This window comes from Eulemur rufifrons, chromosome 2 (assembly GCF_041146395.1).
Source record: "Eulemur rufifrons isolate Redbay chromosome 2, OSU_ERuf_1, whole genome shotgun sequence".
In the NCBI taxonomy this organism is placed as follows: domain Eukaryota; kingdom Metazoa; phylum Chordata; class Mammalia; order Primates; family Lemuridae; genus Eulemur; species Eulemur rufifrons.
In genome coordinates, this window is record NC_090984.1 from 24173572 (window position 1) to 24199985 (window position 26414).

General features: G+C 44.2%; 1 protein-coding gene across 30 annotated transcripts in view; it reads left to right on the forward strand.

The window, feature by feature from the left end:
- Positions 1 to 14855: 14855 nt before the first annotated feature.
- Positions 14856 to 26414, forward strand: part of CELF6 (CUGBP Elav-like family member 6) — a 31622-nt gene continuing 20063 nt past the window's right edge. For 26 of the 30 annotated variants that reach the window (XM_069457916.1, XM_069458006.1, XM_069457932.1 and 23 more), the window contains exons 1-2: positions 15244 to 15388; positions 19059 to 19141. In XM_069457916.1, coding sequence (XP_069314017.1) covers positions 15244 to 15388; positions 19059 to 19141 — 228 coding nt within the window. Of the gene's footprint in view, positions 15389 to 19058; positions 19142 to 26414 lie in introns of all 30 variants that reach the window. The other 4 variants (XM_069457843.1, XM_069457867.1, XM_069457861.1 and 1 more) reach the window with 2 other exon arrangements.

The following is a 26414-nucleotide window of genomic DNA, read 5'->3' on the forward strand; positions in this document are numbered from 1 at the left end:
GTTAACCCAGCCTGCCCCCTGGTGGTTTCATGTGCAGAAGTGACAATGTACCCCCCCCCCCCCCCCCGCCCCCGGGGCTGGGCCAGTGGGGGACACCAGACATTTTAGACGGGGATTTCTTTGGCCATTATTTGTTAAGTTCTTTTGCCTGGTCTGGGCTGGGAGGACAATGGCGAGGTCCCAGGCATTTTTTTCAGAAAGCTTCCAGCATGGTGGATACAGAAACTTGGGGAAGGCAGGGCAGAGAGGAATCTGAGTACAACGTGGTCCTGAAACACCATCCTTCAGTCCCTTGACCATGTTCCTTTGGGGACATGGCTGTAGGTAGACCAGCCCTGCATTGTGCTGTTTCTGTAGGGACAGGGTGGGCATCTTCTACCAGTAGAATTCTCTTGGAGTTTTCACACAGCCAACCTAAGCCAGGCCCAGGGCTCCAGCTAGAGACATGAGCTAAGGCTCCACCACCTGCACCCACCAGAGGAGCCCCCTCACCTCTGTTGCCCAGAAACCTTTGGGGGTTCCAGGCAAGGACCCTGCAGAAATGCTGCTACACTTCAAATGCCCCTGTCTTCCTCCTCATCGTAACTTTCATGTTGCTGTTGTTTGGGATAATGTTAAATAAAAAGAGCAGACACTAAATTGTAGGTCTTAAGTCAGTGAAGGAAGAGATAGATCATGAAAACATTTGTGTTAAAGCTGTATGCATCAGTGATTTGTTTCTATTGTAAACATTTTCTTTAATGTTATAATCTTTACCATTAAAAAGATTAACATGGCCTGCTCAAGACCTTGTGATAGGGTAGGCTGTTCCCCAGCCTCTGCCATTGCCCCTCTGGTCCGCTGATCATTAGGGCATTTCCTGAAGATCGTCATCAGGCCTTGACATGGTGACGGGTCGGAGGCAGTAGCCCGCAGCGACCGCCAGTCTTAAGCACACAGAGTTGCTGTTTCCCCAACTCATCTCCCTTCACCTGGGCTGTGGATTTAGAGCCCCACCCTGCGCGGTCCCAGGCTCCTCAGTCCTGCCTGTGCTCTGTGTGCTACCAGGGGGCAGGGAAGGGCCCAGAGTGATTTCCTGGCTCCGGTCATCCTAGGAACAGAAAGTCCTCGCTAGCCCCTGTTCTGAGTCTAGTAAGAGGGCAAGGCAGGCTTAATGGGTATAAAACAAAGGCGTGAATGGAGGCCGGGAGAACTTTCACCTCCCCTCTCCTTCGGAGGAGTAGAGACTGCGTGCCAGGTACCCTTCCTTCTAGGAATCTGATAAAGTGATGTCACTGGTGTTTTCATGTGCATCTCAGTGAATTACCATAGAGATAGGATATCAGGACTTGGGGACACAGGTGCCACCACAACACTAGTGATGTAGAGTCATTGTCCCTAGACTTCTGGTCAGGGGATGGCAAGGATGTGAAGAAAGCCGAAATGATCTGGGAAAGGGTGAAATAAAGGATGTTGGCTGAATTTATTTTTTATTACGGTAGATACACAGGCCTTGTGGCAACATTCCTACACTCCAGTCTAGACTTGTGCAGGTTTTTTTCCAATGTCTTTTGTAAGATTAATCAATATAGGGCATGACAAGCGTGTGTTATATGCTTCTCTTTCTCACTAAGAAAAAAAGTAGGAATTGAGAGCTTTGTTTATTAAAATCATTGTGTATTTTTTCCTTTATAAAGAAATAAACTCTGAAAGGTTGACAATTAGTATCCTTTCCTATATTGTTAATAAATACATGTATAATATAAATACATTTTAACTAATTTCAGTGAAATGTTTACTTGTTGGATTTTTTTTCATTACTATTCACTATATATATAAATAACTACACAGTCCTCACAGTTTTAAAAATCCTTTTCAAAGCAGTGCTCATGTATATGTATGTGTGTCTGTTTCTACATTTTTCAGTGAGATTTATTTTTAATTAAAATGTCCCTGAACCTGGCCTTTTTCCACAGTAATTACTGTATCCAAATGACATTCATCTTAAGTATAATCTACACAAGTAAATACTCTTTATTTTTTAATGGTTTCAAACAAATAGAAAAGCATAGAAAATAAAACAATAAACAGTATAACCACCCAACTCTATCACATTGCAGTGATTATATTTGTTCCCCTTCTTAGCCCTATTCCTTTCCTTCCCCCAAAACAACTACTTTCCAGAGTTTATTTTTAAGCTCATCTTCTCTGGAGTATTTGATCCTTAAACTGTGATTTTTCTTCAATTGTTAGTAAATTCTTTATGGCTCACTTTATAGCAAATTAGAAAGGGGTGTTTCGGAAGCCACTCGAAAAGGCATGTGTGTGCAGGAGGCGGCAGCCACGGGTAGGCAGCGGCGCCCGGCCCTGCTGCCGCGCTGTGAGCGTGAGCAGGAGAGAGCGCGTGGCTGGGTGTCGCCATAATCTGTTTGTTACCAAAGAGGATACTTGCATGGATAAATTCAGAGAAAGCTGTGCTGATGTTTTCTAGACTTGAGTAAGTCAGAAATCTGAATGAAGAAATATATGTGGAGATCCAGCTAGGGGAACAAAAGTGCTCTGTCACTTTTACGTGCTTACTGTGTCAGGCACTATTATGAGCACTTTACTGGAGTTAATTTATTTAATCCTCATCCCAACCAATGTGGTAGGTGTCGGTATTATCCTCATTTGACAGATAAGGAAACAGGCACAAAAAAGTTAAGTGACTTGTTTATGGTTACACAGCTATGCTGAGTTAGGATTTGTACTCAGGGAAGGTGGCTTCAAACTCAACTGGTTAATTCTTCCTTCCACTGCACCCAGCTGTCAGCCACTGCCCGCTACCTCAGACGGCTTCCTGCTCTTGGATGCCACATGCAGACATCCTGATAAAGCTGGGTGTCAGCTACATCTGGGCTCAAGTCAGTTTCCTCCCCTGTCTTTAAACAAATAAAATTAAAACCCCTCAGTCCTACGTTTTTCACTCACGTGGCCCGAAACAATTGCAAATTTGTCTTCATTTCTCCACTTCCTATTCAGGCCTCAGGACCGTGCAGTTTGGCTTTAGTTTTCCTGATGGCCGCTTTCACTAAAGCCAACAATAACCTACTTGTTGCCAAATCAAGGGACATTTCTCAGTATGTAAAACGTTACTTGGCCTTTCCTTATATTTTGAGATTTCGATAACTCTTTTTTTTTTTTTAAGAGATGGGGTCTCACTTTGTTGCCCAGGCTAGAGTGTAGTGGTGCCATTATAGCTCACTGCAGCCTCAAAACTCCTGAGCCCAAGCAACCCTCCCTTCTCAGCCTCCTGAGCAGCTGGGACTACAGGCATGCACCACCACACCCAGCTAATTTTTTAATTTTTTGTAGAGATGGATTCTCCGTATGTTGCCCAGGCTAGTCTCAAATTCCTGACCTCAAGCAATCCTCCCACCTCTGCCTCCCAAAGTGCCAGGATTACAGGTGTGAGCCACCGCACCCAATCTGATCACTCTCTCTTTGAAATTCTTTCTTCCTAGTCTTTGGTGACACCATTCTTCCTGAGTTTTCTTCTACAGCTTTCATTCTTCTCACTATCACTTTATTAAGGTGATATGAAGTAGTAAATTTTGGCTGTCTGAGTTTGGAGTTTAAAGGATAGATGTAGGTATAGACATATAAAACCTCTGAAGATTTATCTAAGTATAAATGGGATCACTTAGAAGAAAGTATAGAAGAAGAAAGAAGACAAACCCTTCAAAACATAATTGGTTGTGGGATGGGAGTTTATTAAAGGAGTCATTGATAGTGAGACTTGAGCCCAGGAGTTTGTGGTCACAGTGAGCTATGATCTGGCCACTGCACTCCAGCCTAGGTGATAGAGTGAGACCCTATCTCAAAAAAAAAAATATTCTTTTTTAAGTTCAAGATACAAAACTCTGATGAAGAAATCAAAAAAAGATCTAAATAAATGGAGAGATATTCTATGTTTATGGATAGGAAGACTCAGTATTGTTAAGATACTGGTTTTTCCTAATGTAATCTATAGATTCAGTGCAATCCCAGTCAAAATCAGAAAAGTTATGTTAGAGACATTGACAAGCTGATTCAAAGTTTATATTGAAAGCCAAAAGACTGAGAATTGCCAACACAATATTAAAGGAGAAGAACAACGTTGGAGAACTGACAATACCATACTTCAAGGCTTACAAAGCTACAGTAATTAGGACAGTTTTGTATTTGGTGAAAGAATCAATGAATAGATCAATGGAACAAAATAGAGAGCCCAAAAATAGACCCACACAAATACAGTCAACCGGCCTTTGGCAAAGGATCAAAGGCAATTCAATTGAGAAAAGAGATTCCCTTCAACAAATGGTGTTGAACCATGAACATGCAAGAAAATGAACATCCAGAATCAGTTAATGAAACAGAATGAAGCATAGTAACAGAATGGACAAAAACCACATTCTCATCTCCATAGTCACAGAAAAAGCATTTGACAAAATAGGAAACCTATTTGTGATTAAAAAAAAAAAACTCTCAACAATATAGGAACAGAAAGGAATTTCTATAACCCAATAAAGGGTATCTACAAAAACATCTACAGTTGACACATTTAATGGTGAAAGACTATTTTCCCTTAATATTTGGAACAGAGCAAAATTTCCACTTTAACCTTTTGTATTTGAGATTGTACTGGGGGAGAATCATATGTTCCAGTTTCTTGAGTTTTATGAATTTAAATTTGGTACTGCTTACTAAAGAGATAGTCTATGGACATTTATGTAATAATAATATACAGGGTGTCCCAAAAGTCACCATACGTAGGGAAAATGGGAAATTGTAGCTTAATGTACCTTATTTAAATATACTAAAAACAAAAATTCCCAAGGTAGAGATTATAGAATATATACAATTATGAGTGTTGCTGATATGTGGTGGAAAGGACTCCAGCAAGAAATCTGGATTCCACTGATGACTTATTTTCTTTATGTGTAAAAAGAGAAGGAAAAAAATTTAATGCATTGGATCTACACTTCATACCATACACAAAAATTAACTAAAAATTATTTATAGACCTAAATGCAAAACCTAACACTATAAAGCTTCCTGAAGAAAACATAAAAGAAAATCTTTGTGTCCTTAGTTTAGGCAAAGATTTCTTTAAAGCGTAATACATTAAATAACAAATTAATAAATTTGACTTCCTAAAAATCAAAATTATAAACTGTTCTTCAAAATTTACTGTTAAGAACATGAAAAGATGAGCCACAGACTTGGGAGAAAAATCTTTGCAAAGCATAAATCTGATAAAGGACTCGGAACCAGAATATATAAAGAACTGCCAAAACTTAATGATATGAAAACAAACATCCCAGTTTTTTATATGGGAAAATATTTCAATGGATGGTGAATAAGTACATGAAAATATTCTCAACATCATTAGTCATTAGGGAAATCCAAATTAAAACCACAGTGAGATACCACTACACACCTATTAGAATGGCTAAAGTTTAAAAGGCTGGCCATAAGAAGTATTGGTGAGGATATGGAGGAACTAGAATTCTCATACACTGCTGGTGAGAATATAAAGTGATACAACCACTTTGGAACACAGTTTGACAGGTTCTTAAAAAGCTAAACATACACCCATCGCAAGATCCAGCCATTCTGCTCCTTGGTATTGACCCAAGGGAAAAAGAAATACATGTTCGTAAAAAGAGCTATGCAGAAATATTCATAGAAGATACATTTGTACTAGCCAAAAACTGGAAGCAACCCAAATGTCCATCAAAAGTTGAATGGATAAAACAAATAGTGGTATATGCTTACTATGGAATACTGCTTAGTAGTAAAAAGGAATAAACTATGGATGAATCTAAAAATAATTTGCTGAGTGAAAGAAGCCATAAGAAGAGTACTTACTGTATGATTTCATTATATAAAACTATAGAAGAACTATAGTGGCAAAAGTATATCAGTGGTTGCTTGGAGATGGGGGAGGCAGGGAGGGGTAGAAGAGCAAGATTATGAGCACAAAGAAATCTTTGAATGTGATGGATCTATTCACTGTCTTTATTGTGGTGATTATTTCATGGGCTCATGTGTCTAAAATTATTAAATTATGCACTTTAAATATGTGTAATTTATTGTATTTAATCATATCTCAATAAAACTTTTAAAATTTTTTAAAAGCTAAATGACAAAGTACTACCCTACAAACCCCAAAATACTAGAATTTGGGGATGAATCATCAATGCCCACAAAACTGATACATAGTTAGCATCTGTGGAGCAGAAAGCAAAGAGAAGGCAATAAGGGGGGAGTCTAATATTCCTGAGAATAGGAGAACCCCCAAATCACCAACAGGTAGGAGATGGAAAGTACAATCTGAGAATAGCACCAAAACTGGGAAGAGGTTGTGCACATTCAATTTGTAAGTGAATGCAAGGGAACCAAAGTAAGTTCTGGAGATACCACAGTGGAGCCTTGTAAGATCTTGAAACCAGCCAATCAACACTTTGCTCCAGGACAAAGTCTAAACTGAGGGGAAACTGCTGGGAGTAGATTCCAAATAGAACTTGGCAGTTCTATTAGATTCTATTTCTTTTGCCCAATAAGGGTAAAAGAAAGAAGGTCTAAACAAAAGTGAGTGGGGCAGTAGAGGACACCTGTCTCAGGAGTCAAAGGTCATATTTGTACCACTTCCTTTAAAAAATAAATAAATAAAACTCTAAAGCTTTGAAGCTAGAAAAGTTATTCTTCCCATTCATCCTTCTAAAATGAAAAACTCATTGCACTTAAAAATGAGCTATTAAAATTGCTCAATTGAATCCCACATATAGTCATTGTTTTAAAAAAGAGAAAGAATAAGAATGACAGTCATTTCCCTATTGACAATGAAAGCATGACAGAAAGATTTACCCTTAACAGAAGAAAACCATTAAGAAAATGAAAAATCAATATATATATATATATATAAGAATTAGAAAAATTCAGAAATATGATTGGATTGGAAAAAGAATTTTTAAAAGTGAGATTATAGAACTCAGGAAGGAATTAGAATAAATGAAAAGTTATTTCAGAAATGAAGTCTAAACTAGAAAGACCACGAGAAAAAATGACAATGGATAATAGTATGTTCAGACAAACAGAAGATTAAATGGAGGACATTTTTGAAGGATTTTTTAAAGAAGAAAGCGATTAAAAAAAAAAGATTTGGGCCAGGCGAGGTGGCTCACACCTGTAATCCTAGCACTCTGGGAGGCCGAGGCGGGTGGATCGCTCGAGGTCAGGAGTTCGAGACCAGCCTGAGCGAGACCCCGTCTCTACTAAAAATAGAAAGAAATTATCTGGCCAACTAAAAATATATATAGAAAAAAATTAGCTGGGCATGGTGGCGCATGCCTGTAGTCCCAGCTACTCGGGAGGCTGAGGCAGTAGGATCGCTTAAGCCCAGGAGTTTGAGGTTGCTGTGAGCTAGGCTGACGCCACGGCACTCACTCTAGCCCGGGCAACAAAGTGAAACTCTGTCTCAAAAAAAAAAAAAAAAAAAGATTTGAAAGAAAGTGATAGAAAAACAAATAGGCAAAGAAGATCTAACATATGCATTATAGGGTTTCCTGAAGAGGAAAAATGAAAGCAATGGAACATAACATATGCTAAAACTATACTTTAATAATTTCTTTTCTGAAATAAAAAGGCTTCAGACTACAGGTTGCAGAGACACACATGTACCTGGGAGAACAAACCCAGAATGTCCAACACCTGAAGTGATGGTGACACATACCTGCAGTGTCAGTGTTGGGGCCATGTTACACATATGAGCCAAAGATGGTCTCTGTACATTGGCCCTTTGTTGTTCAGTTCTTAACAGTAGCCTGGGACCCATTAGCTCAATAGCCCACTGGCACCAAACTCAAATTTTTACACATCCACTTGTTTTAAATTTAGCCCAAATAAGCAGATTTTTAGCCATTTACAACCTGCTTGCTTTGCATACCTCGTGGAACTGAACCAAACATCCGCTAGCCATGGATAAGATAAACCAGAAGCCACTCCAACCCACTGCTATTCTTCAGAGATTTCTGACTCAAAGACTCTCTGACATGCTGCTGAGACATGTAAGTCCCCTCTTCAGTATCCCTCTCCCCCAGGAGTTCCATTTCCCTTTTACCCTTCTGCGTGGTGGCATCTGCATATTTGCCCTTGGAAGGTCTCCTGCTGTAAGGGACTTTCCTCTCAACCCCATGCAAACCTATCAAAGCGCCCCCCAAATAAAATAGGTTGTATCCTACTGCCACCTCATGGTCACATCTTTTACCTTGCTCAACCCTGAAATTTTTGAACTGACTATAGGCCAGCACCCCTGATTATAACTCTAGCTAGGTCCTACAGAAACCCTACTGGTTCCTCAGGGTTTGATTGGAGACAGTATCAGTTGGGTTACAGAGTTCCCCACCTGGTTATCAGACTCCCTCCTTGGAAACAAGCTGTCCTCATCATCATGAGACTTTACCCAAGGGTAAGGTTGTGTATTACTGAGTATTTTGGCTCACGGTTAATTACTACAATGACAGAAATGGAGAATTAAGGCACGAACCTCCTAGCTCAGCTTGGGCCCTTGTTCCTGGTCAACATCCCTCTCCTTGCCTCAGGGGTTGATTCTCACTGTCACTATTTAAAGTCCCTGGAGGACAGTCACATCGATCTATGAACAATGAGCTCTTACTACTTCCTAGTCAATCTTGGTATTTCACTCCCTTTCCATATCTGTTACAGGTAACAAAAGATTAGGCAAAGATATGTCTGCCAAGTTCAAAGTAAGAGTATGGATGGCAAAACAATATAAATTAGAATTAAATAATACAAATAGCTTGAGACCTAGTTGTGAGGATAATTTTATGTTGTAGAGGTAAACTCTCAGTGAAGATATAATCTGTACAAATCTAAAAACTCAGTATAATTTAACCTTAAAAAATACAACACAAAAATATATGTACACATACATGGCAAAATGGAATAAAATACAGTTGTTAGGAGAGTTGTGGGGAATATAACCCACCTCACATTAATACTTCATGTAAAGAATGCAGAATATTACAGAGGATATGCAAATTATAACTGAATTAATGCATATCTATAGAACTTTATACCCCAGAAATGAAGAATCAATGTTTTATCAGGTTGGCAAACTAAACACAAGCACCAATTTGGTCTTCCAACCCCAAATCATAAAAATTATTACATATATTCCATAAGTGAAGTAGATACAAGAATTGGATCAAACATGAGTAATTTCTATAAGACATGAATGGGATGGGATAGGATTACAGATGAAGCCTCAACCCCAAAAATGACTGCTGCAATAAGTGAGAATGGCTTCAGGGTACCTTAAGGAGTAGATATATGAGGTAAAATCATATCAGGTAAAACAGTAAAATCAGACTAGTTGCAATTAGTTGCTTCAGAGAACCTATTGCTACCTTATGACAAGCAGTAAATGATGCAATAAAGATCAATGTAAAAATTAATGAAACAAAAAAATGCAACAAAGTTGATCAGTAATACAAAAAGACCATTTGGAAAATCCAAGCTTTAGTTGTTACCAAGAAAAAAAGAGAAGAAAAAATCTTTAAGAATAAAAAACAATTGTGACCAGTCTGAGCAAGGGCAAGACTCCATCTCTACCAAAAATAGAAAAAATTAGCTGGGCACGGTAGCATGGGCCTGTAGTCCCAGCTACTCGGGAGGCTGAGGCAGGAGGATCACTTGAGCCCAAGAGTTTGAGGTTGCAGTGAGCAATGATGATGCCACTCCACTCTAGCCTGGGCAATAGAGCAAGATTCTGTCTCAAAAAAAAAAAAAAGAGAGAGAGAGAGAAGGAGATGGAGACGAAGAGGAAGAGAAAGAAGAGAAAGAAAGAAAAAAAATAATAAAAACCAAGATATAGCTGTAGGAATAGGGGAGATGAAAATTGAGAAAAAATACTAGGTAAACATTATGCAAATACATTTGACACTGCAATACAATTAGTTTTTGAAGGAATGTATTAATTACCAAAACTGGCTCATAAAGAAGTAAAAAATATCCCAATGGTACACATTTGTATGGAAGAGAAGTACCAAACCTTCAGGGAAGATTTTATAAACTTATTAAAATAAAATGGGGGAGGGGAAGTCCTGAGCAGTACATCACAACAGCAGCACATCACAGCACATGGGAGAAAAACAATAATTGAGGAAACAATGCCTGAAGATTCTCCAGAATTGAGGAAAAATATACATTTGCAGATTTAGGAAGCATAAGAAATTTCAAGCAATTTAAATAAAAAGAATTATACACTAAAACACATCATTATAAAAGTGAAGATTGTCAAAAGAAATCAAAAGATCTTAAGAGCGCTCATAGAGAAATGCTAACTACCTGCAGAGAAAGGACAAACTGACTATCAGTTGACATTTCATAAGCAAAATGGAAACCAAAGTATGGTGAAATAACATCTTCAAAGTAAATGTGAGAGAAAATAACTATATATTTACTAAGTTATCATTAAGAAGTGAGCCAAAAGAAAGAATTTCGAGACAAGCAAAGCAATTTACCACCAACAGTTGCTTTACTAAAAGAACTTCTAAAGCAGTATCTCTTAACCTTGCTTGCACACACATTGGAATCAACCAGGGAGCTTTAGTACATGCTGATGTCTGGGTCCCACCCCAGCAAGTCTGATTCAATTAATCTAGGCTATGGCTGTCACAAGGCCCCTTCTCCTACCTACCACCAAAATGATGTCAGAGAAGGCCAAATGGGGAGCTAGGGCTTTCATCATCACCCAGCATTAACAAATATCCCACCTATGGGTTCAGTGGAGACACATTAGACTCTTCTTCCTCCATGATAGATTGGTGTCATAGGAGTCTAGTCAGAAGTTTTCACTCCCACCTAGCAGTAACAAAGCCACCTTCTCTCCCATTCAGAGTAGTTTCAGCAGAGAACCAGTAAGAAACCTTAACTTCAACCCCCACCTGGCAGTAACCAAGGCAGTGTCCCTGTTTCCCCACCAGTGTAGGATCAAAAGAGGCTTACTAAACAGATTTAAATAAGATTCAAAGATTTAAATAAGATTCCGAGTCTCATAATAAAATATACAAAATATTCAGGAATCAATTAAAAATCTCACATTATAATAAGAACCATGGAAATCTGAACTGTAATGAGAAAAGACAATCAGTAGACACCAACACTGAGATGACACAGATGTTAAAATTATCTGTCAAGGATTTTTAAGCAGCCATCATGAAATGCATAAATAAGCAATTACAAACACACTTGAAACAAATGAAAAAATAGAAAGTCTCAGCAAAGAGGTAGAAAATATAAATAAAAACCAAATGGAAATTTTATAACTGAAAAATACAACCAAAATGAAAAACTCAATGAATGGGTTCAACATCAGAATGGAGATGATAAAGGAAAGAAGCAATAAACCTGAAGATAGAACAATGGAACTTACCTAATCTGAAGAACAAAGAGAAAACAGACTTTAAAAAATAAATAGAATCTCGTGGACCTGTGGGATTACAAACAAACAAAAGAGCTAACATTCCTGTCATCATAGTCTTGGAGACAGAGGAGAAAGAAGATGGGGCTGAAAAAGTAGTTGAGGAAATAATGGCCAAAAACTATCCAAGTTTAGCAAAAGACATAAATCTGCAGATTAAAGCAGCAGGGTGAGTCCAAAACATGATAAAGCCAAAGAAATCCACATCAGGACACACAATAATCAAACTTCTGAAACCTGAAGACAAAGACAGAATTGAGAAAGAGATGACATCTTAGCTATAAGAGAAAAACAATTTGAATGACAGCAGATTCCTCATCAGAGACTATGGAGGCCAGAAAGGAGTGACACATTTTTCAAGTGCTGAAAGAAAAGAACTTTCAAACCAAAATTCAATATCTAGCAGAAGTATCCTTCAGAAATGAAGGAGAAATCAACACATTCTCAGATGAAGGAAAACTTAGAGAATCTGTCATCAACATAACTACTCTAAAAGAATGACTAAAGGAAATTCTTAAAATATAAAGAAAATGATGGCTGGGCACAGTGGCTCACGCCTGTAATCCTAGCACTCTGGGAGGCTGAGGCAAGTGGATCGCTCGAGGTCAGGAGTTCGAGACCAGCCTGAGCAAGAGCGAGACCCCGTCTCTACTAAAAATAGAAAGAAATTATCTGGTCAACTAAAAATATATAGAAAAAATTAGCCGGGCATGGTGGCGCATGCCTGTAGTCCCAGCCACTCGGGAGGCTGAGGCAGTAGGATTGCTTAAGCCCAGGAGTTTGAGGTTGCTGTGAGCTAGGCTGATGCCACGGCACTCTAGCCTGGGCAACAAAGCGAGACTCTGTCTCAAAAAAGAAAAGAAAAGAAAATGATGAAAGAAGGAATCTTGGACTATCAAAAAGAAGGACAGAACAATGGAAAGAAGAAAAATATGGGTAAATACAATAGGCTTTACTGCTCCTCTGGAGTTTTCTAAATAGTTTTTGAATAACATTGTCTAATGTGGTTCTCAAAGTATGTATAAGAAATATTTAATATAATTATATAATAAATGGAGAAGAGTAAAGGGACTTAAAGGTAGGTAAAGTTTCTATGCTTCACTTGAACTGATAAAATGTCAATGCCAGTAGACTGTGATACACTATGTATGTATTATATATTTAGAATAAGGAACAAGTTACCCATAGGATGGCTGTAAAAAGAAATATAAATTAAGAATAGAGGAAACAGAAAGAAGACAAAAAATTAAGTGGCAGACTAACATATCGATTACATTAAATGTAAATGGTCTAAATATACCAACTAAGACAAAGATTGGTAGAGTGGATTTTTAAAAATGATCCAACTCTATGCTGTCTACAAGAAACTTATTTTAACTATAACTATTAATATATAAGTAGGCTGAAAGTAAAACCATAGAAAAAGATATACTCTGCAAACATTAATCAAAAGAAAGCATAAGTGGCTATATTGATATCAGATAAAGTAGCTGTCAAAGCAAGAAGTTTACCAAGAACAGAGAGTGACATTACACAATGATAAAAGATCATCATCCAAGAAGACATCTCAATTTTAAATGTATAAGCCCCAAACAACAGAGCTATAAAATATGTCAGGCAAAAACTAATAGGAGAAATAGACAAATTCACAATTACAGTTTAACTTCAACACCCGTCTCTCAACAATTGATAAAACAACTAGACATAAAATCAGCAAGCTTTAAAGAAGAACTCAATGCCATTTACCAACAGAATGTAATCAGCATCTGTAGAACACCCAAATAGCAGAATGCACATTGTTTTCAAACATCAATAAACCATTTACAAAGATAGATCATATTCTGAGGGTGGCAAAATAAACCTCAACAAATGAAAAAGAATTTAAATCACACACAGTGTATTCTGACCACAATTGATACAAACTAGAAATCCAATAACAGATAACAGGTGAATTTCCTCCAAACACCTGGAAACTAAACAAGGCATTTGTAAATAATCCATGGGTCCAAGAGGAAGTCTTAAGGAAATTAAAAAAAAAATACATAGAATTGAATGAAAGTGAAATGTTCTGGTAACCCATTTCACAATCAACTAATTACAAGGAGTAATTTTTTATTAAGGGATAAGAATAATTTTTTTAAATTATGATTTATTTCTGAATTTGAATATTGCTTTAAGAATTTTTTGATGATTCCAGTTGCTACTGCTGCTCTTGAGCAGTGTCTCAGAATGGACACAGGTTGTGTTAAAGTCTTTATTAAAACAATATAATAGGAATTTTACTGAAAGAGGCAAGAAAAAAATTTAATGGAATAAATATATAATTTATGAATTCTTTATCTTTATTACATTACCACTCTGTCCAAATATCACTGGTCCATCAAAAGAATACCTAGACATGTGCAAGAGTAATAAAATTCCATCAGCTCTGACATTTTGCCAACTTTCAGTCATATAAAAAACACAGCTTTACATATATTTTTCATTTTTATTATTCTGCACGTGTATTTGTGAAAATAAGAGGCAGACATATTTTATTTAACAAACTGTAACCAAGTTGTATCTTTTAAATATCTAGACACACGGTGCGTCCATTTCCATTTCTTCTCTTGCCCTGGGCCCAGCAAATGTCAGAGGTGGGCCTGGCCCTAACCTCCTTGACCCGCAGGACTGCAGCTTTCACTTCCAGAAAAGGAAGGTGAACCAGGCACCTGGTGCGTAATGAGTGCCAAGTTCCCCCACTCTCCTGAGGAGGAATCAGTGTTTAGAAAGTGTTTGGAGGGTTTTGTTTGTTTTATTCTTGCTTGCTTGCTTGCTTTCCTAGGAGGGGAACGCGTCGGGCTCAGGGGTCAGGAAGCGGTTGAAGGCGCTGGAGAGATGAGAGAGATGCGTGGTGGGGCCGGGTGGGATGGGCTCCCAGGGACCGGCTTTGGCGTGGCAATGGGGAAGAGGAATCCCCACCCACCCCCGCAGGAAAGGCTCCAGGATTGGAGGGGTGTGCCTGCGTGTTCCCGTGTGTGCCTGCGTGCGAGGAGCGGAGCAGCTCCGACTCCCGCAGACACCATCACGCATGACGAAGCTCCTTCCCCTCACGCGGCCCAAGGCGCACACGCGCGAGCCGCGGCCACGCCCGCACACTCCACACACCCGGGGCGTTCGAGGGTCGGGTTGCTATGGCGAGCGGGAGCGCGTGAGCCCAGCCGCCCCTCCCGCCCCCGGCCAAGCCCAGTCAACGCCCACTCTGATTGGCTGCTGCTTCCTCATTATGCAAATCATTTGCGTAGAGTCGGCGGCCAGCTGCCTGACGTCATCAAGCACGGGGGCTGGGGCTCGGGGCTTGGCTCCGGGAGAGCTCGGGCGGGAGCCCAGAGAGCGCCGAGCGGGGACCTCAAGCCAAACCCGGGCGTCCCACCACCTCTGCCCGGGGCCCGCCCCGCCCCGGCCCCGCCCCTTTCCGGCCCGCCCCACCCTCTCTACGCCCCTCCACCCGGACCCCGCCCCCCGGGCAGCCCCCTGCCCTCGCAGCGCGGGCCCCGCCCCCTCCCCTGGCCCTCGCCACCGGTCCAGGGAGGGGACGGCGGGACCGGCGGGACCGGCGGGAGGGCGGACCGGGCGGGGATATGGCCGCGGCGCCCGGAGGGTCAGCGCCGCCCGCCGGCCCTAGCCCGCGCCTGGGTTTCAGCACCGCGGACAGCGGCATCGGCATGAGCGGGCTGAACCCGGGTCCCGCCGTGCCCATGAAGGACCACGACGCCATCAAGCTCTTCGTGGGGCAGATCCCGCGGGGCTTGGACGAGCAGGACCTCAAGCCGCTGTTCGAGGAGTTCGGCCGCATCTACGAGCTGACGGTGCTGAAGGACCGGCTCACCGGCCTCCACAAAGGTGCGCGGGGTCAGCCCAGCCCAGCCCAGCCCAGCCCAGCCCAGCCCCAATCCGATTAGAGTGTGGCCCGGCCCCAACCCTAGACCTGCCTAGAGCCCGTCCGATATCAGCCCCACCTCAGCTCAGCCCCCTTCCTCAGATCACAGAGTCCCCAACCCAGAATTTCCTCTCTGACACCCTCCCTCTGATCATCACTCCGGTCCTCTAACGTGTTTGTTCTTCACTCTAACCTCCAAATCCCTCCCCTCCACCTCTCACATCCCAACAGTCCCTACCTTTCAGTTGGATCTCTCCGCCATCCCTCCCATCAGACGTCCCAAATCCTGGAATTTAGAAACTGATTCCACCATCCAGATCTCTAATACCCTCAATCTCCCAAATCCTGGACCCAAGCATTCCTGAACCCTCCACCTGGTGCCACCCCACTGAGTCCTAAATCACCCACACACACATCTTGGACTTGCACCCCTCCTCTGGCCTCCAAATCCAGCCAACTCCCAGAGCCTTCTTTTGACTCTCAGACTGCCAAACTAAAACCTACAGACCCAAACTCTCCCCTTCTTCAGAACCCAGGCCTGTCTGACTCACAAAATCCAACCTCCCAGGAGGCTCTCAGTTCCAAATGCCCCCCTCGTGTTTGACAGTAACCCCAATCTCTCCACCCTTTGCCAGAATCCCAACACTCTCCACCTCTTCTGATTTGAGTCCAGAACCCTGACCTCAGCTGAGAACTCCCACCACCATTTGTCCCCTTCCTCTTAGATTTCCCTTAGCTGAGTCTACACTTCTTTCATCGCCCAACTTCCCCCACTCCTGGGCCTCTTCTTTGCTTCTCCCCAGTCCCCTTTATGGCCTCCTGCTTTCCCTTTCTCACAGGTCGGTCCCAGACCAGAGCACTCTCAGGGTGGGTCAGGCTGAAGAGGCAGTAGGGGATCTTCTCCCTGGCCTTGCTAGAGAGACAGAGGCACTGCGTCCTGTCCAGCCACACCCCTTTCTTCCTGTAGAGAGAGGGAGGAGGCTTGTTTACATGCAGAAAAGACTGTCCAGGCTAGGCTGGAGTAAGAGAGCCAAAGTCACATGTCATACCTGGGCAAGAGAAGGGGAAATGATTTGAGGAGAAACACCTTTATCTCCCCACCACTGCTGCCATGCTGTGGTTTCAGGTTTTGGTGGGGAAGGGTCACAACTATCCTTCATGATCTTCATGAGAGAGAAGTGGTGGGCCTTGAGTAACAACTGCAAGTACAACTGCTAAGGGCTGGGAGCTGGAATCAAACTGCCACTTCTCTTCAACTGGGAGGCCTTGTGGGGTTCATTGGCACACTAATGTAGGGGCTTCAAGAAAATGCCCATAGAAGGGCTGGGACTATCTGGGTAGGGGTATTGCTTCTACCCATTGGAGTGGAGTTATGTTAAAGGGGGCATGAAAGGATAAGACCACACCATCTAGATTCCTTCTAATGCAGCCCAGCTGCCTGCCTGTCTGTCCATCCATCTATTGCAACTTATCTTCTTATTTTCTAGACATTGATTTCAGTAAGTACAAAGCTAATCTTTGTAGGTCATCTATACAATAAGGGAAGTGTATAGTATACTTTTAATTCTCACTTAAACACTATCAGAGTCTCTGAACTGTTTCCTCATCCTTTCTCTCCCCATTTACCTCGAATTCTTGTTTTTTCATTCATCTGTTCCTCAAGCCATGCTTCTGTCTTTCCTTCCTTTCATTCTTCCACCCCTTATCCCAGGTAGTCCACATGGGGCTTCTTTAGGCAAAAACTAGGCTCCTGAGCCTTTCAGACAGGCAACCTTGCCCAGTTCTGACTTCAGATGATATGACTTGGTGACAAAGGACAGAGCAGGGATGTAAGGAATCAGGTGTTTCGCGATTTATTCCCAAACCAACCTGCAACTCTCCAAGGCAAGTGTTGCCTCGCAAGATTATTGTGAAGGGTCTCAAGACATCCTCCCCATGCCCTCCCCAGCAACAGTGATGTGTAAAAGCTAGAATGACTCATTTTCCTTTTGATGGCTGGGTATTGAGGGAGGCAGCAACAGTGCTTTGAATACAACCCCAGCCTGGGAGTTAGGAAATTCCAAACCCTGCCCTGCCATTGACACACTCTTTGGGCTTCAGTTTCCCTATTGACATGATAAGAATTTGGCGCAGGAGTTCTCTAAGGTCCCTTTTAACTGAGTGGATGGCAGACAATCCACCCATCTTATGGGGGCAGCCACACAGAAGACACCAGAAGAAAATGCTCCCATTCACCTTTCTAATCCTGTCTAAGTGGAAACCTGCACCAAGTTCCTTGTGGCTTCCCACATCTGCTTTCGCCTCCTTCAGTCCATCTCCCCCTACACTCAGAAGTCTCTTTTGAAAACATAGATCTTACTTATCATGTCACAATTGCTCTTAGCAAAAAGTTCAAAATCTAACTGAGGGCTACAAGGCTATATATGTCTTAATTCCTGCATATCTCACTCTGCCCCCATTCACCAACCTCCAACCAGGGTAGCCACTCTATCCATTTCCCCAGCACACCAAATTCCTGACTCAGTCTTCACAGATGTTATTCCCTCTGCCTGAAATAATCACCACCCTGTTTTTTTAAACGTAGTTCTTGAGGACTCAATGTTCTTGTTCTTGAGAACTCAAGATCTTCATTCAGACATTCCCCAATCCTTTGGGCTCAATTAGGTGCCCCTCATAATTTATCTAATCCCCGGGAGGGCAGGGAACGTGTCCATCTTGTTGCCACTCTATTCCCAGGCCCATCATAATACCCCACCATAATCAGTGTTCAGTATGTATTTTCTGAATGAATGGGTGCTCAGTGACTATTGGAAAGGAAGAGATCCCTGCTTTAGTGCTTCCTAGCAGGCTACAGGTTCTGAGGCTGAACAACGAGTGTGTAGGCCTGATCATTTAGCTCAACCAAGACCCCTTCTCTACTCCATATCTGCTGACCCTTTTAGAAGAGCCAGATTTGAGGTATAACAACCCTTTAAAAGGCCCTATCTTGAAGCCCTGGGAGAGTTGACAGATCAAGCTCCTTGGATAGGATGAGGAAGTCCCTGGAAACTCCCACCTGTGAGAAGCCCTTAAACCAGTCCCATCTTCCAAGACTCAAATCAATCCATTCCCCAGCTTCAAACTTAGGGGAGAGAGGTGTTGGGAAGGAGTTGTGGGGTCCCAGGGTTGGCCCAAACCGTTCTCTTTCTCTTGTGCCTCCTCCCCTCTAAAACTGAGTTGGGAAGGAATTGAGGCTGATCCTGGGAGACTCCATGAGTCTGAATCCAAAACAGAAGGGAGAGTCTGGGTTAAAGATGAAAGTAAAGCTGCTTAGGGAGGTTTAACCCCAACTGGACTTATGGCTGGAGTAGGGAGGGAGATGTGGGGTTGTATGAGCACATGACTGATGTGGGTACATATGTTCCCTGGGCAGGAGGCCAGGAGCAAATGAAAAGGAGCCAGAGCCTGGGACATAGGTCCCCAGGCACATGAAGCCCTTCCCTTCAGAGAAGGTGGGAGGCAGAGAAGGCTTCTCAGAAACAGGGTCTTTGTTTAAAGGAAAGTGGCCTTAAGTTTGGCAACTTAGTAGGGTATCTTGAAGAAGAGTATTTGGGGGTTTCAGGAAACCCCCTGAGCCAGCCTCTTCCTCTTCAGGCTGTGCCTTCCTCACCTACTGCGCCCGGGACTCTGCTCTCAAGGCCCAGAGTGCACTACACGAGCAGAAGACCCTGCCAGGGGTAAGTCCTCCAGGGTTGGGGGGTGGGAATCACCTCAGCCTGGGGCAGTGCCCTATGTGCATGCCAAAGCAGCATGTGGGGGCTGGGTTGGGACCAAGAACTAGAAGCAGAGTCATTTTTCTAAGAGAGGGCTGACCTATGCCCTGAGTAGCTACAAGTTCTTAGTTACACCCAATCTTCTGGCTCAAAAAATGGGCTCAAGACTCTTGGTACAGATGTTCCACCTCATCTTTTAGGAGAGGCATCAGTGTTGTGGGCTAAGCTAGAATTTGTTCACCTTGGCTAAAATCATGGCTTCAGGTGTCATTTGTCACTGGTGTGATCGTGTATGCAAATACCTGGGGCAAAGGCTCTGCTGGGCTAGCACCCCATTTTCTCCAGTCCTAAGGTCCTTGATGGCACTTTCTTCTGGTCCTCTTCCTGTACTGGTTTTTTGGAGTTGCCTTGACTCACCAAGATTGTCTTCCTTCCACACTTCAAACACTTGGCTAAAGTTAAGGGAGACTTGATTCTATGGACAGCAAGGCTTGTAGGCACCAATGGTCCCTGTTATGGTCTTGGCTAATGGAGAATCACTGGACAAAAGGAAAAGTAGGACCTACTGACCATGTGGTAGAAAGAAATGGTGACTATTAGGAATTAGCATGGATTTACCAAGAGCAAGTCATACTATGCAGCCTCATCTTCTCTTGTCCATGGAGTGGTGTGCCTGGAACAGAGCACAGTTCAAATGCCATAGGCAGGCCAAACCCAGTTCTGGGCTTCAGATATACAAGAGTCATTAGCCTGCCAGAAAGAGACCAGGATGAAGTGAAGACACAACATGTATCGTGGAATGAGTTTGAAGGAATTCGGGATATTTAACTGGAAAAGACAGGGATTAGTGGGGCTTTAAGAGGGAAGGATCATGACATAATAATTAAAAATACTGGTTGCTGAGTCTCACAGAACTGGATTTGAACCCCAACCCTACCATTTACCAGTTCCAGTTCTGTGTCTCTGGTATGTTAGTTAGACTCTAGAGCTTCAATTTCATTATCTATAGGGAGTAGGTTATACTAACACCTTGCTCACTGGGCAATAGTGAGAGTTAATTGAAGCTTAGCAAGTGCCTGCACAGAGTAAGATCTCAGTAAGTATTACTGTTGGGTGGGGGTACCTGCCTTCAGATTCTGAAGAGGAATTTGGTTTTCTCCGAGTGGCCCCAGAAGGCAGGATCAGGACCAGTGAATAGAAAGAACAGGCACTGATCTCAGCTCAGAGTAAAGACATCACTTTGAATTGGAGCTGTCCAGCAATGGAACCAGCTTTGCAAAGAGCTGATCAAGCTGTTAATGGGGTGTCAGATCCTAGAACAAATTTTAGTAACTGATGCAATTTAAACCTCACTCCTGGGGACTCAGTGCCAAGTAACACCAAACTATCACCATCACTAATCCTCTGTATGCAGGCTCTGGAGTCAGACAGACCTGGGTGTAGATCCAGGCCCCTCCACCCATTAGCTCTGTGACCTTGGATGAGTCTTTACCTCTAAGCCTCCGTTTCCTCATCTGTAAAATTGAACTCATAGAGTTGTTGAATGATTAAATGAGCTAAGTCATGTACAGTGCTTAGCACTATTCTTGGCAGAAAATAAGCGCTTGATATGGATTAGCTAGCGGTAGTAGCAACAGTAACAGCAGCGTCAGTAGGAGTAGTAGTAGAAGTCATCATTCATCTAACCACGGGAGCAAATGACTTCTGCTGCTAGAACTGAGAGTCGATGAGACAGCCGTAACAGTCCCTGTGGGAAACAGCACAGGAAAGGTGCAGGGACAGAAGGAGCAGGTGGATGTGAAATGGGACTGGGACTGTGTGGGAGGTCCATGTGAGCATGGGCCACACGAGAGAGATCTGTGAGGGCAGTGGTTGAAGAGGAAACTGTGAATGCCAGGCTGAAGGGTTTGGACTTTTTCCTGAAAGCGAATGGGAGGCACTAAAACAATTTTAGATAAACTTTGGGAGCAAAAACCCTCTCCTCCACAAACCACAGGACTCCACTCAGTGAGGGATGCCGGGAAGCTCTATGAAACTGAGGGCACCTGAGATAAGGGCTGTGAGGCCCTGGAGTACTGGGAGAATTTCTGGGGTAGAAAAGCAAAATAATAATAACTAACACGTATTGATACCAGTGTTCCTAGTGTTTTACACACTCTAAGTTACTTAGTCCTCTGTGAAGAAGGCATTGTTGTTGGCCTGGCCATTTTACAGATGAGGAAACTGAGTGATAAAAATCAACTGACTTGCCCAAGGTCACATAGCTACTAATGGGAAGACCTGGACTTTGAGCCCAGTTAGTCTGGCTCCAGAACTCGTTCACTTGACCACTGCACTGTTACCTGAGCCAACCTGGTGACAGAGAGGGGTCTCAGGTTCTGGAGAGAATTGTGACTGGGGACCTCTGTCCCCTCCCACTCTTCCATCTGCAGACCTCCAACGTGGCCTACGTTCCTCTGGTACAGTCAGGATTGGCTTTATTCACCCTCCCCAGCTTAACAAAGTGAAAATTAATATTTAATTATTCTCATAAATGAAAATCGATGGCTGTGTTGGCCAGGCCCGGCAATGTCTGTGTCATCAATCTTTGCTCTGGGCTTGCCAGGGGCAGCAGCAGCAACTTTAGTCACCTGGACTCAGGCTCGTCAGCATGGAAGGAGGAGGGTGCCCATCTCTCTGCAGGGCCTGGGTCCTGGGCACAGCTGACACCTGTTGAAGAAGCAGGGACAAGATTTTAATCTGAGCTCCTGTTGGAGTCAGGCAAGACTGTCACCATAGAACCAGGAAAGGCTGGGTCAACCCCCAAAGAGAAAGGCTGGACTTCCAGGGAAAATTTCATGGGATCTGATGGGCCAAGACTGCCTCGTGGCCCCCCTCCACTTGCTCCTGCCAATTTCTGTCACCTATCAAAGCTTGGCTTCCTACTGGGCGATTCCTTCAAACCTAGTGGTCTGTCCCACCTGACTCTCCTCTCCTCTTCCCCATGAAGTTGGAGCTACTTCTTTTAGCCTCACTTTAGGCTCCACCTGAAGAGGGTGAGGCCCAACTTCAGCCCACTTCCTGGGATTCAGAGGGTGCCCACTTCTTTGTCTATCTCTCTGCTCATGACTTTCCTTCCTTTGGGAAGCCATCCCTTCAAACACTGTGAAGGAGGCAGGCATAGCTGAGTAGGGGAGCACATTTGCTTTCGCACGTTGTGCCCTGCACAAAACAGCTTGAATGGGGAAGGTAAATGGGGGCAAACATCTAGCCATGCCCTATTGATGAAGCCATGCATATTTCAGGGCTGTGTCAGCCCAATGGAAGGGGCACATGTTTTCTAATTCATCCCCAGGGCTGGGGAAGTGCCTTTTTGCAATTCATACACGTGTGCTAGCAACCATGCAGTGAATGAGTCTGTCTTTGCCCTCAAGAAGCTTCTGGCCCAGAAATGAGCCTCATTGGGGTTTACATCTGGGCAGGTGAAAGAGGCATCAGGTGTGGGGAGGGTGGCGATGCTTTGCAGAGGAGATGCCAGCTGAGCTGAATCATGATCACATCTCATCATATCTGAGGATCTGGAAACCTATAAGACAAAGGCCACTTCTGAAATTCTGGGGATAACATGAAAGCCGGTAGGAAAGGTGTGCAGCAGACGGCTGAGGCTCCACGGGAGTGGGGAGCATCGTGTATGTTGGGCAGCAGGGGAAGCAAGACTCTCAGGTTTCAACCACCAGTCTTGGGATCTTGGGCTTTATCAGGAGGCCCACAATGGGGGCTGTGGGTGGATTTTAGGCAGAGAAGAGTGAGCGATTGGTTTTAAAAGATCACCCTGGCTGCAGTGTGAAGGTTCGGTTGGAGAGAAAGCAGTACCTACCGGAGGCAGGATGACCCTTTAAAACATCGTTGCTCGAGTGCAGGTGAATGATGATGCTGGCTTAGAGTGGGGGATAGGCAGGAACAGCAGAAGAGGGTGGACTCGAGAGCTATTTAGGATGGCCATACAGATTCCAGAACCAGTGGGACTTCATAGTGGATTGAATTAGAGAAGGGAGTGCTAAAAATGATGAGATTTGCTTTTCTTCCGGGCCATTCTTCCCTGCACCTCGTGACACCTCCCCCAGACCCACCGAGAGTCCCTTCTTCAGGGAGATTTTGATAAACTCTCTTCCCATGGAGAAGGGAGTGCTGAGGGTGTGAGTGCTGAGTGGAAGAAATAGTTGACATCAGGATAGAAGAGTCTGAAGAGGGCAGTGCTGAGCCCAAAGGCAGGACTTCTAGAAGACAGTCTAGAAGAGCAGGGAGCTCGCTTTCTCTTCCGTTCAGGTCGGAAGGACCAGGGCCTTGTGCATGTCTATTCTGCCTCTGACCTGCCCTACTCCATTGCCTGGAATAGGTTGTTCTTTCTGACATTCTCTGCCTTGATTTCCCCTCCAGGGCTGGTCCCTGAAGAAATGGGCCTAGACTCCACCCGAGAAACTCTCAAGGGAACAGGTGCTCAGCCAGGGCAAGGGCTCACCTGAAGTCCCACAACAGGTTCTTGGCCCAGGAGGCAATGTTCGCTTTTCCTCAAAGGGGAGTCCTGACTACCTCAACCCATTCCCACATCCCTCCCCTGCCTACGGCAGGGATGAGGCAGGATAGGATGACCAGGAAGCTCACACGGGCTGCTCTTTCTCCTCCAGCCACACATAGCATACCTGAGTCCCAGGTGTCCTCCACAACCACTGCCGTTGGGGACTGAAGGCTCAAAGCCCTGGGGAGCACTACTCTCCTCAACTCTGTCATCCTCTTGGGTTCCTTCCCTGGGGACTTCTCTGGACCTCCAAACTCCCAAACTGCCAGCTTCCCCAATCCCTAAGCCATGGCCCCAAGAGTCAGTCAACATGCCCTCCTCTCTCTGGGTCCCCACTATACAAAAGTATAGAACTATACAAAAAAAAAAAAAAATTAGCCAGGTGTGGGGATGCGCAGCTGTAGTCTCAGCTACTCAGGGAGTTAAGGCAGGAAGATCACTTGAGCCCAGTAGTTTGAGGTTACAGTGAGTTGTGACTGAGCCACTGCACTGCAGCCTGGGAGACTCTGTCTCTAAACAATAAAAATAAAAAATAAGAACTATAGTCCAGTTCATTCTTCCTAAACATGTCTTGAATCTATTCATTTCTTTCTATCGAAGTCATGCTCACCTCTTACCTTGATCTTCTTGCCTCTAATTACCCTCTTTCCAATCCTTTCTCTGCCTAGTGAGACAGCCTATAGATCCTCATCAGACAAAACTGTCTAGGTCATTCCACTACTTAAAATCCTTCCCTGCATCCTCACTGGCTTTTGAAATACTACAAAGTCAAAATTCCTTGACATGGTTTTCACAGCTTGCCCTGATCTGGCCCCGCCTACCTTTCAGTCTCATAACCTTCCATTAAAAAAAACCCAACAACTTATTATATCTGGAGAAACTACTGGGACCTAGCCATTGTCATTTTTGCCACAACCCTGAGAGGGAGGATCATGATTCTCTCCTTTATTAATGTGGATACTGAGGCTCGGAGACCTTAGAGAAGTTGCCAGTGATAGAGCCAGGATTTAAACCCACAGCTATCTGACTCGGAAGCAATTTGCTCCACCCTGGCTACCCATGCCAGGTGCTCACCAGAACCCTTCTGACCTGCAGCTCCCTGTCCTTTCCCAGCCATCTGGAGTACCCTGCCACCAGCCCTACCTCTCCTATTATCTCCACATGGCCAGTGACCCCGGTCCTGCGAAGCCCCGGTCAAACGCTGGCTCCTTCAGGAAAGCTTTCCCCGAAGGTGTCCAGCTGGAGTCAGCCTCTCCCACAGCTCTTTACCTTGCACTCCCCCAAAGCCCTGGTCCCCTGTCCCTCATTATGTGTGTTCATGTCTTAAGAATGGAGTCAAGAAGCACAATGCAAAAATCACGGACTTTAGGATTAGACAGACCTAGGGGCAAATCCCAGCTCAACCACTTACCTACCATGTGATCTTAGACAAGTGACTTAACTTCCCTGGGCCTCAGCTTTCTCATCTATAATAGGGGACAATGATATTACCTTGCAGAGTGGTTGGAAGGATTTAGAGGCAATGTATGTAAAGTGCCCCAGGAAGGGCCTGGCACATAGTGGGCTCTCAGGAAATGGTGGCATTATCTTCCCCTCTGCAAGCCTGTAAAGAGAGGGTCCCCATCTAGGTCATCACTGTTTCTCCTGAAAAGCCCAGGCTGGGGCTCGCCGCAAAGTTCAGGAAACGCTGGCAGTGTCCCTGAGCGGTAGAAGGCCTGGGCTGAGTCCACAGGAGACATGTCCATACCACCCAATGCCCACTCTCCATCAAAGGGCGGTGAAGTGGGTGGGAGGAGGGAAAGGGGCGTCCCCCAGAGCACCAGTGAGGACCATCTCTCAGGAAACCCAGCCGGGGAGGCAGCTACCATGGAAACTGCTGCTGTCACATGTGCTCGTCACTCTAGGCTCCAGAGAGAAATTCTCAGGATCTATTTAAGAACTAATAAAATAATGATGGTCTTGCTCACCCTCACTGCCCCCCACCTCAGGCTTCCACTGCTCTCCTCCTTCCCCACCAGGCTCCCCCCTGCCTCTCCTGCACCCGCTTCCTGACCCGCATCCCTGCATTTCCTTCCCACCTCCGCCAGTAATTCTCTTTCCTCGCTCCTTTCTAGGTCTGTCTCTTTCTCTCCCATCATTTCTGTCTTCCTGTGTTTCTTCATCTCTCCCTGTGGCTCTGCTCTCCATGGCTCTGTCTCTTGGTCTCTCCTCCACAATCACAGGTGGCCATTCCCAGGGACGGGTCCTGTCCTCCTGGTCCCTGGCCCAGGCCAGTCCAGACCTGTCCAGCTCGCCCTGATCTGCTTGGATTGATCTGTCATCCCCTCTAGACTGCAACCTGAGTCCTGTCGGTGTCTCGGCCCCCACCCACAGCCTGGTACACTGCAGGTGCTCCACCACCAGCGGGTGGGTGTGTCAGAGCCCTGGGTGGGAGGGGGATTGTGCAGGTTCAGGCTCGGCCTGTTTCCCTTCCTTTTTTTTTTTTTTTTTTAAAATAAGTCCTCCCCACCCCTCCCACCCCCAAATTTGATTCAAAGGAAATTGCTCAACTGTGACTGCCAGGGCGTTACCATGGTTACTGGGTAGCACTTGTGGCTATGGTAACAGGAAGCTGCCTGTCGTCTCGGCAACGAGCATATTGGTAAGGGATGGAGTGGCCCCTGATTGGTGCAGAAGCAGTGC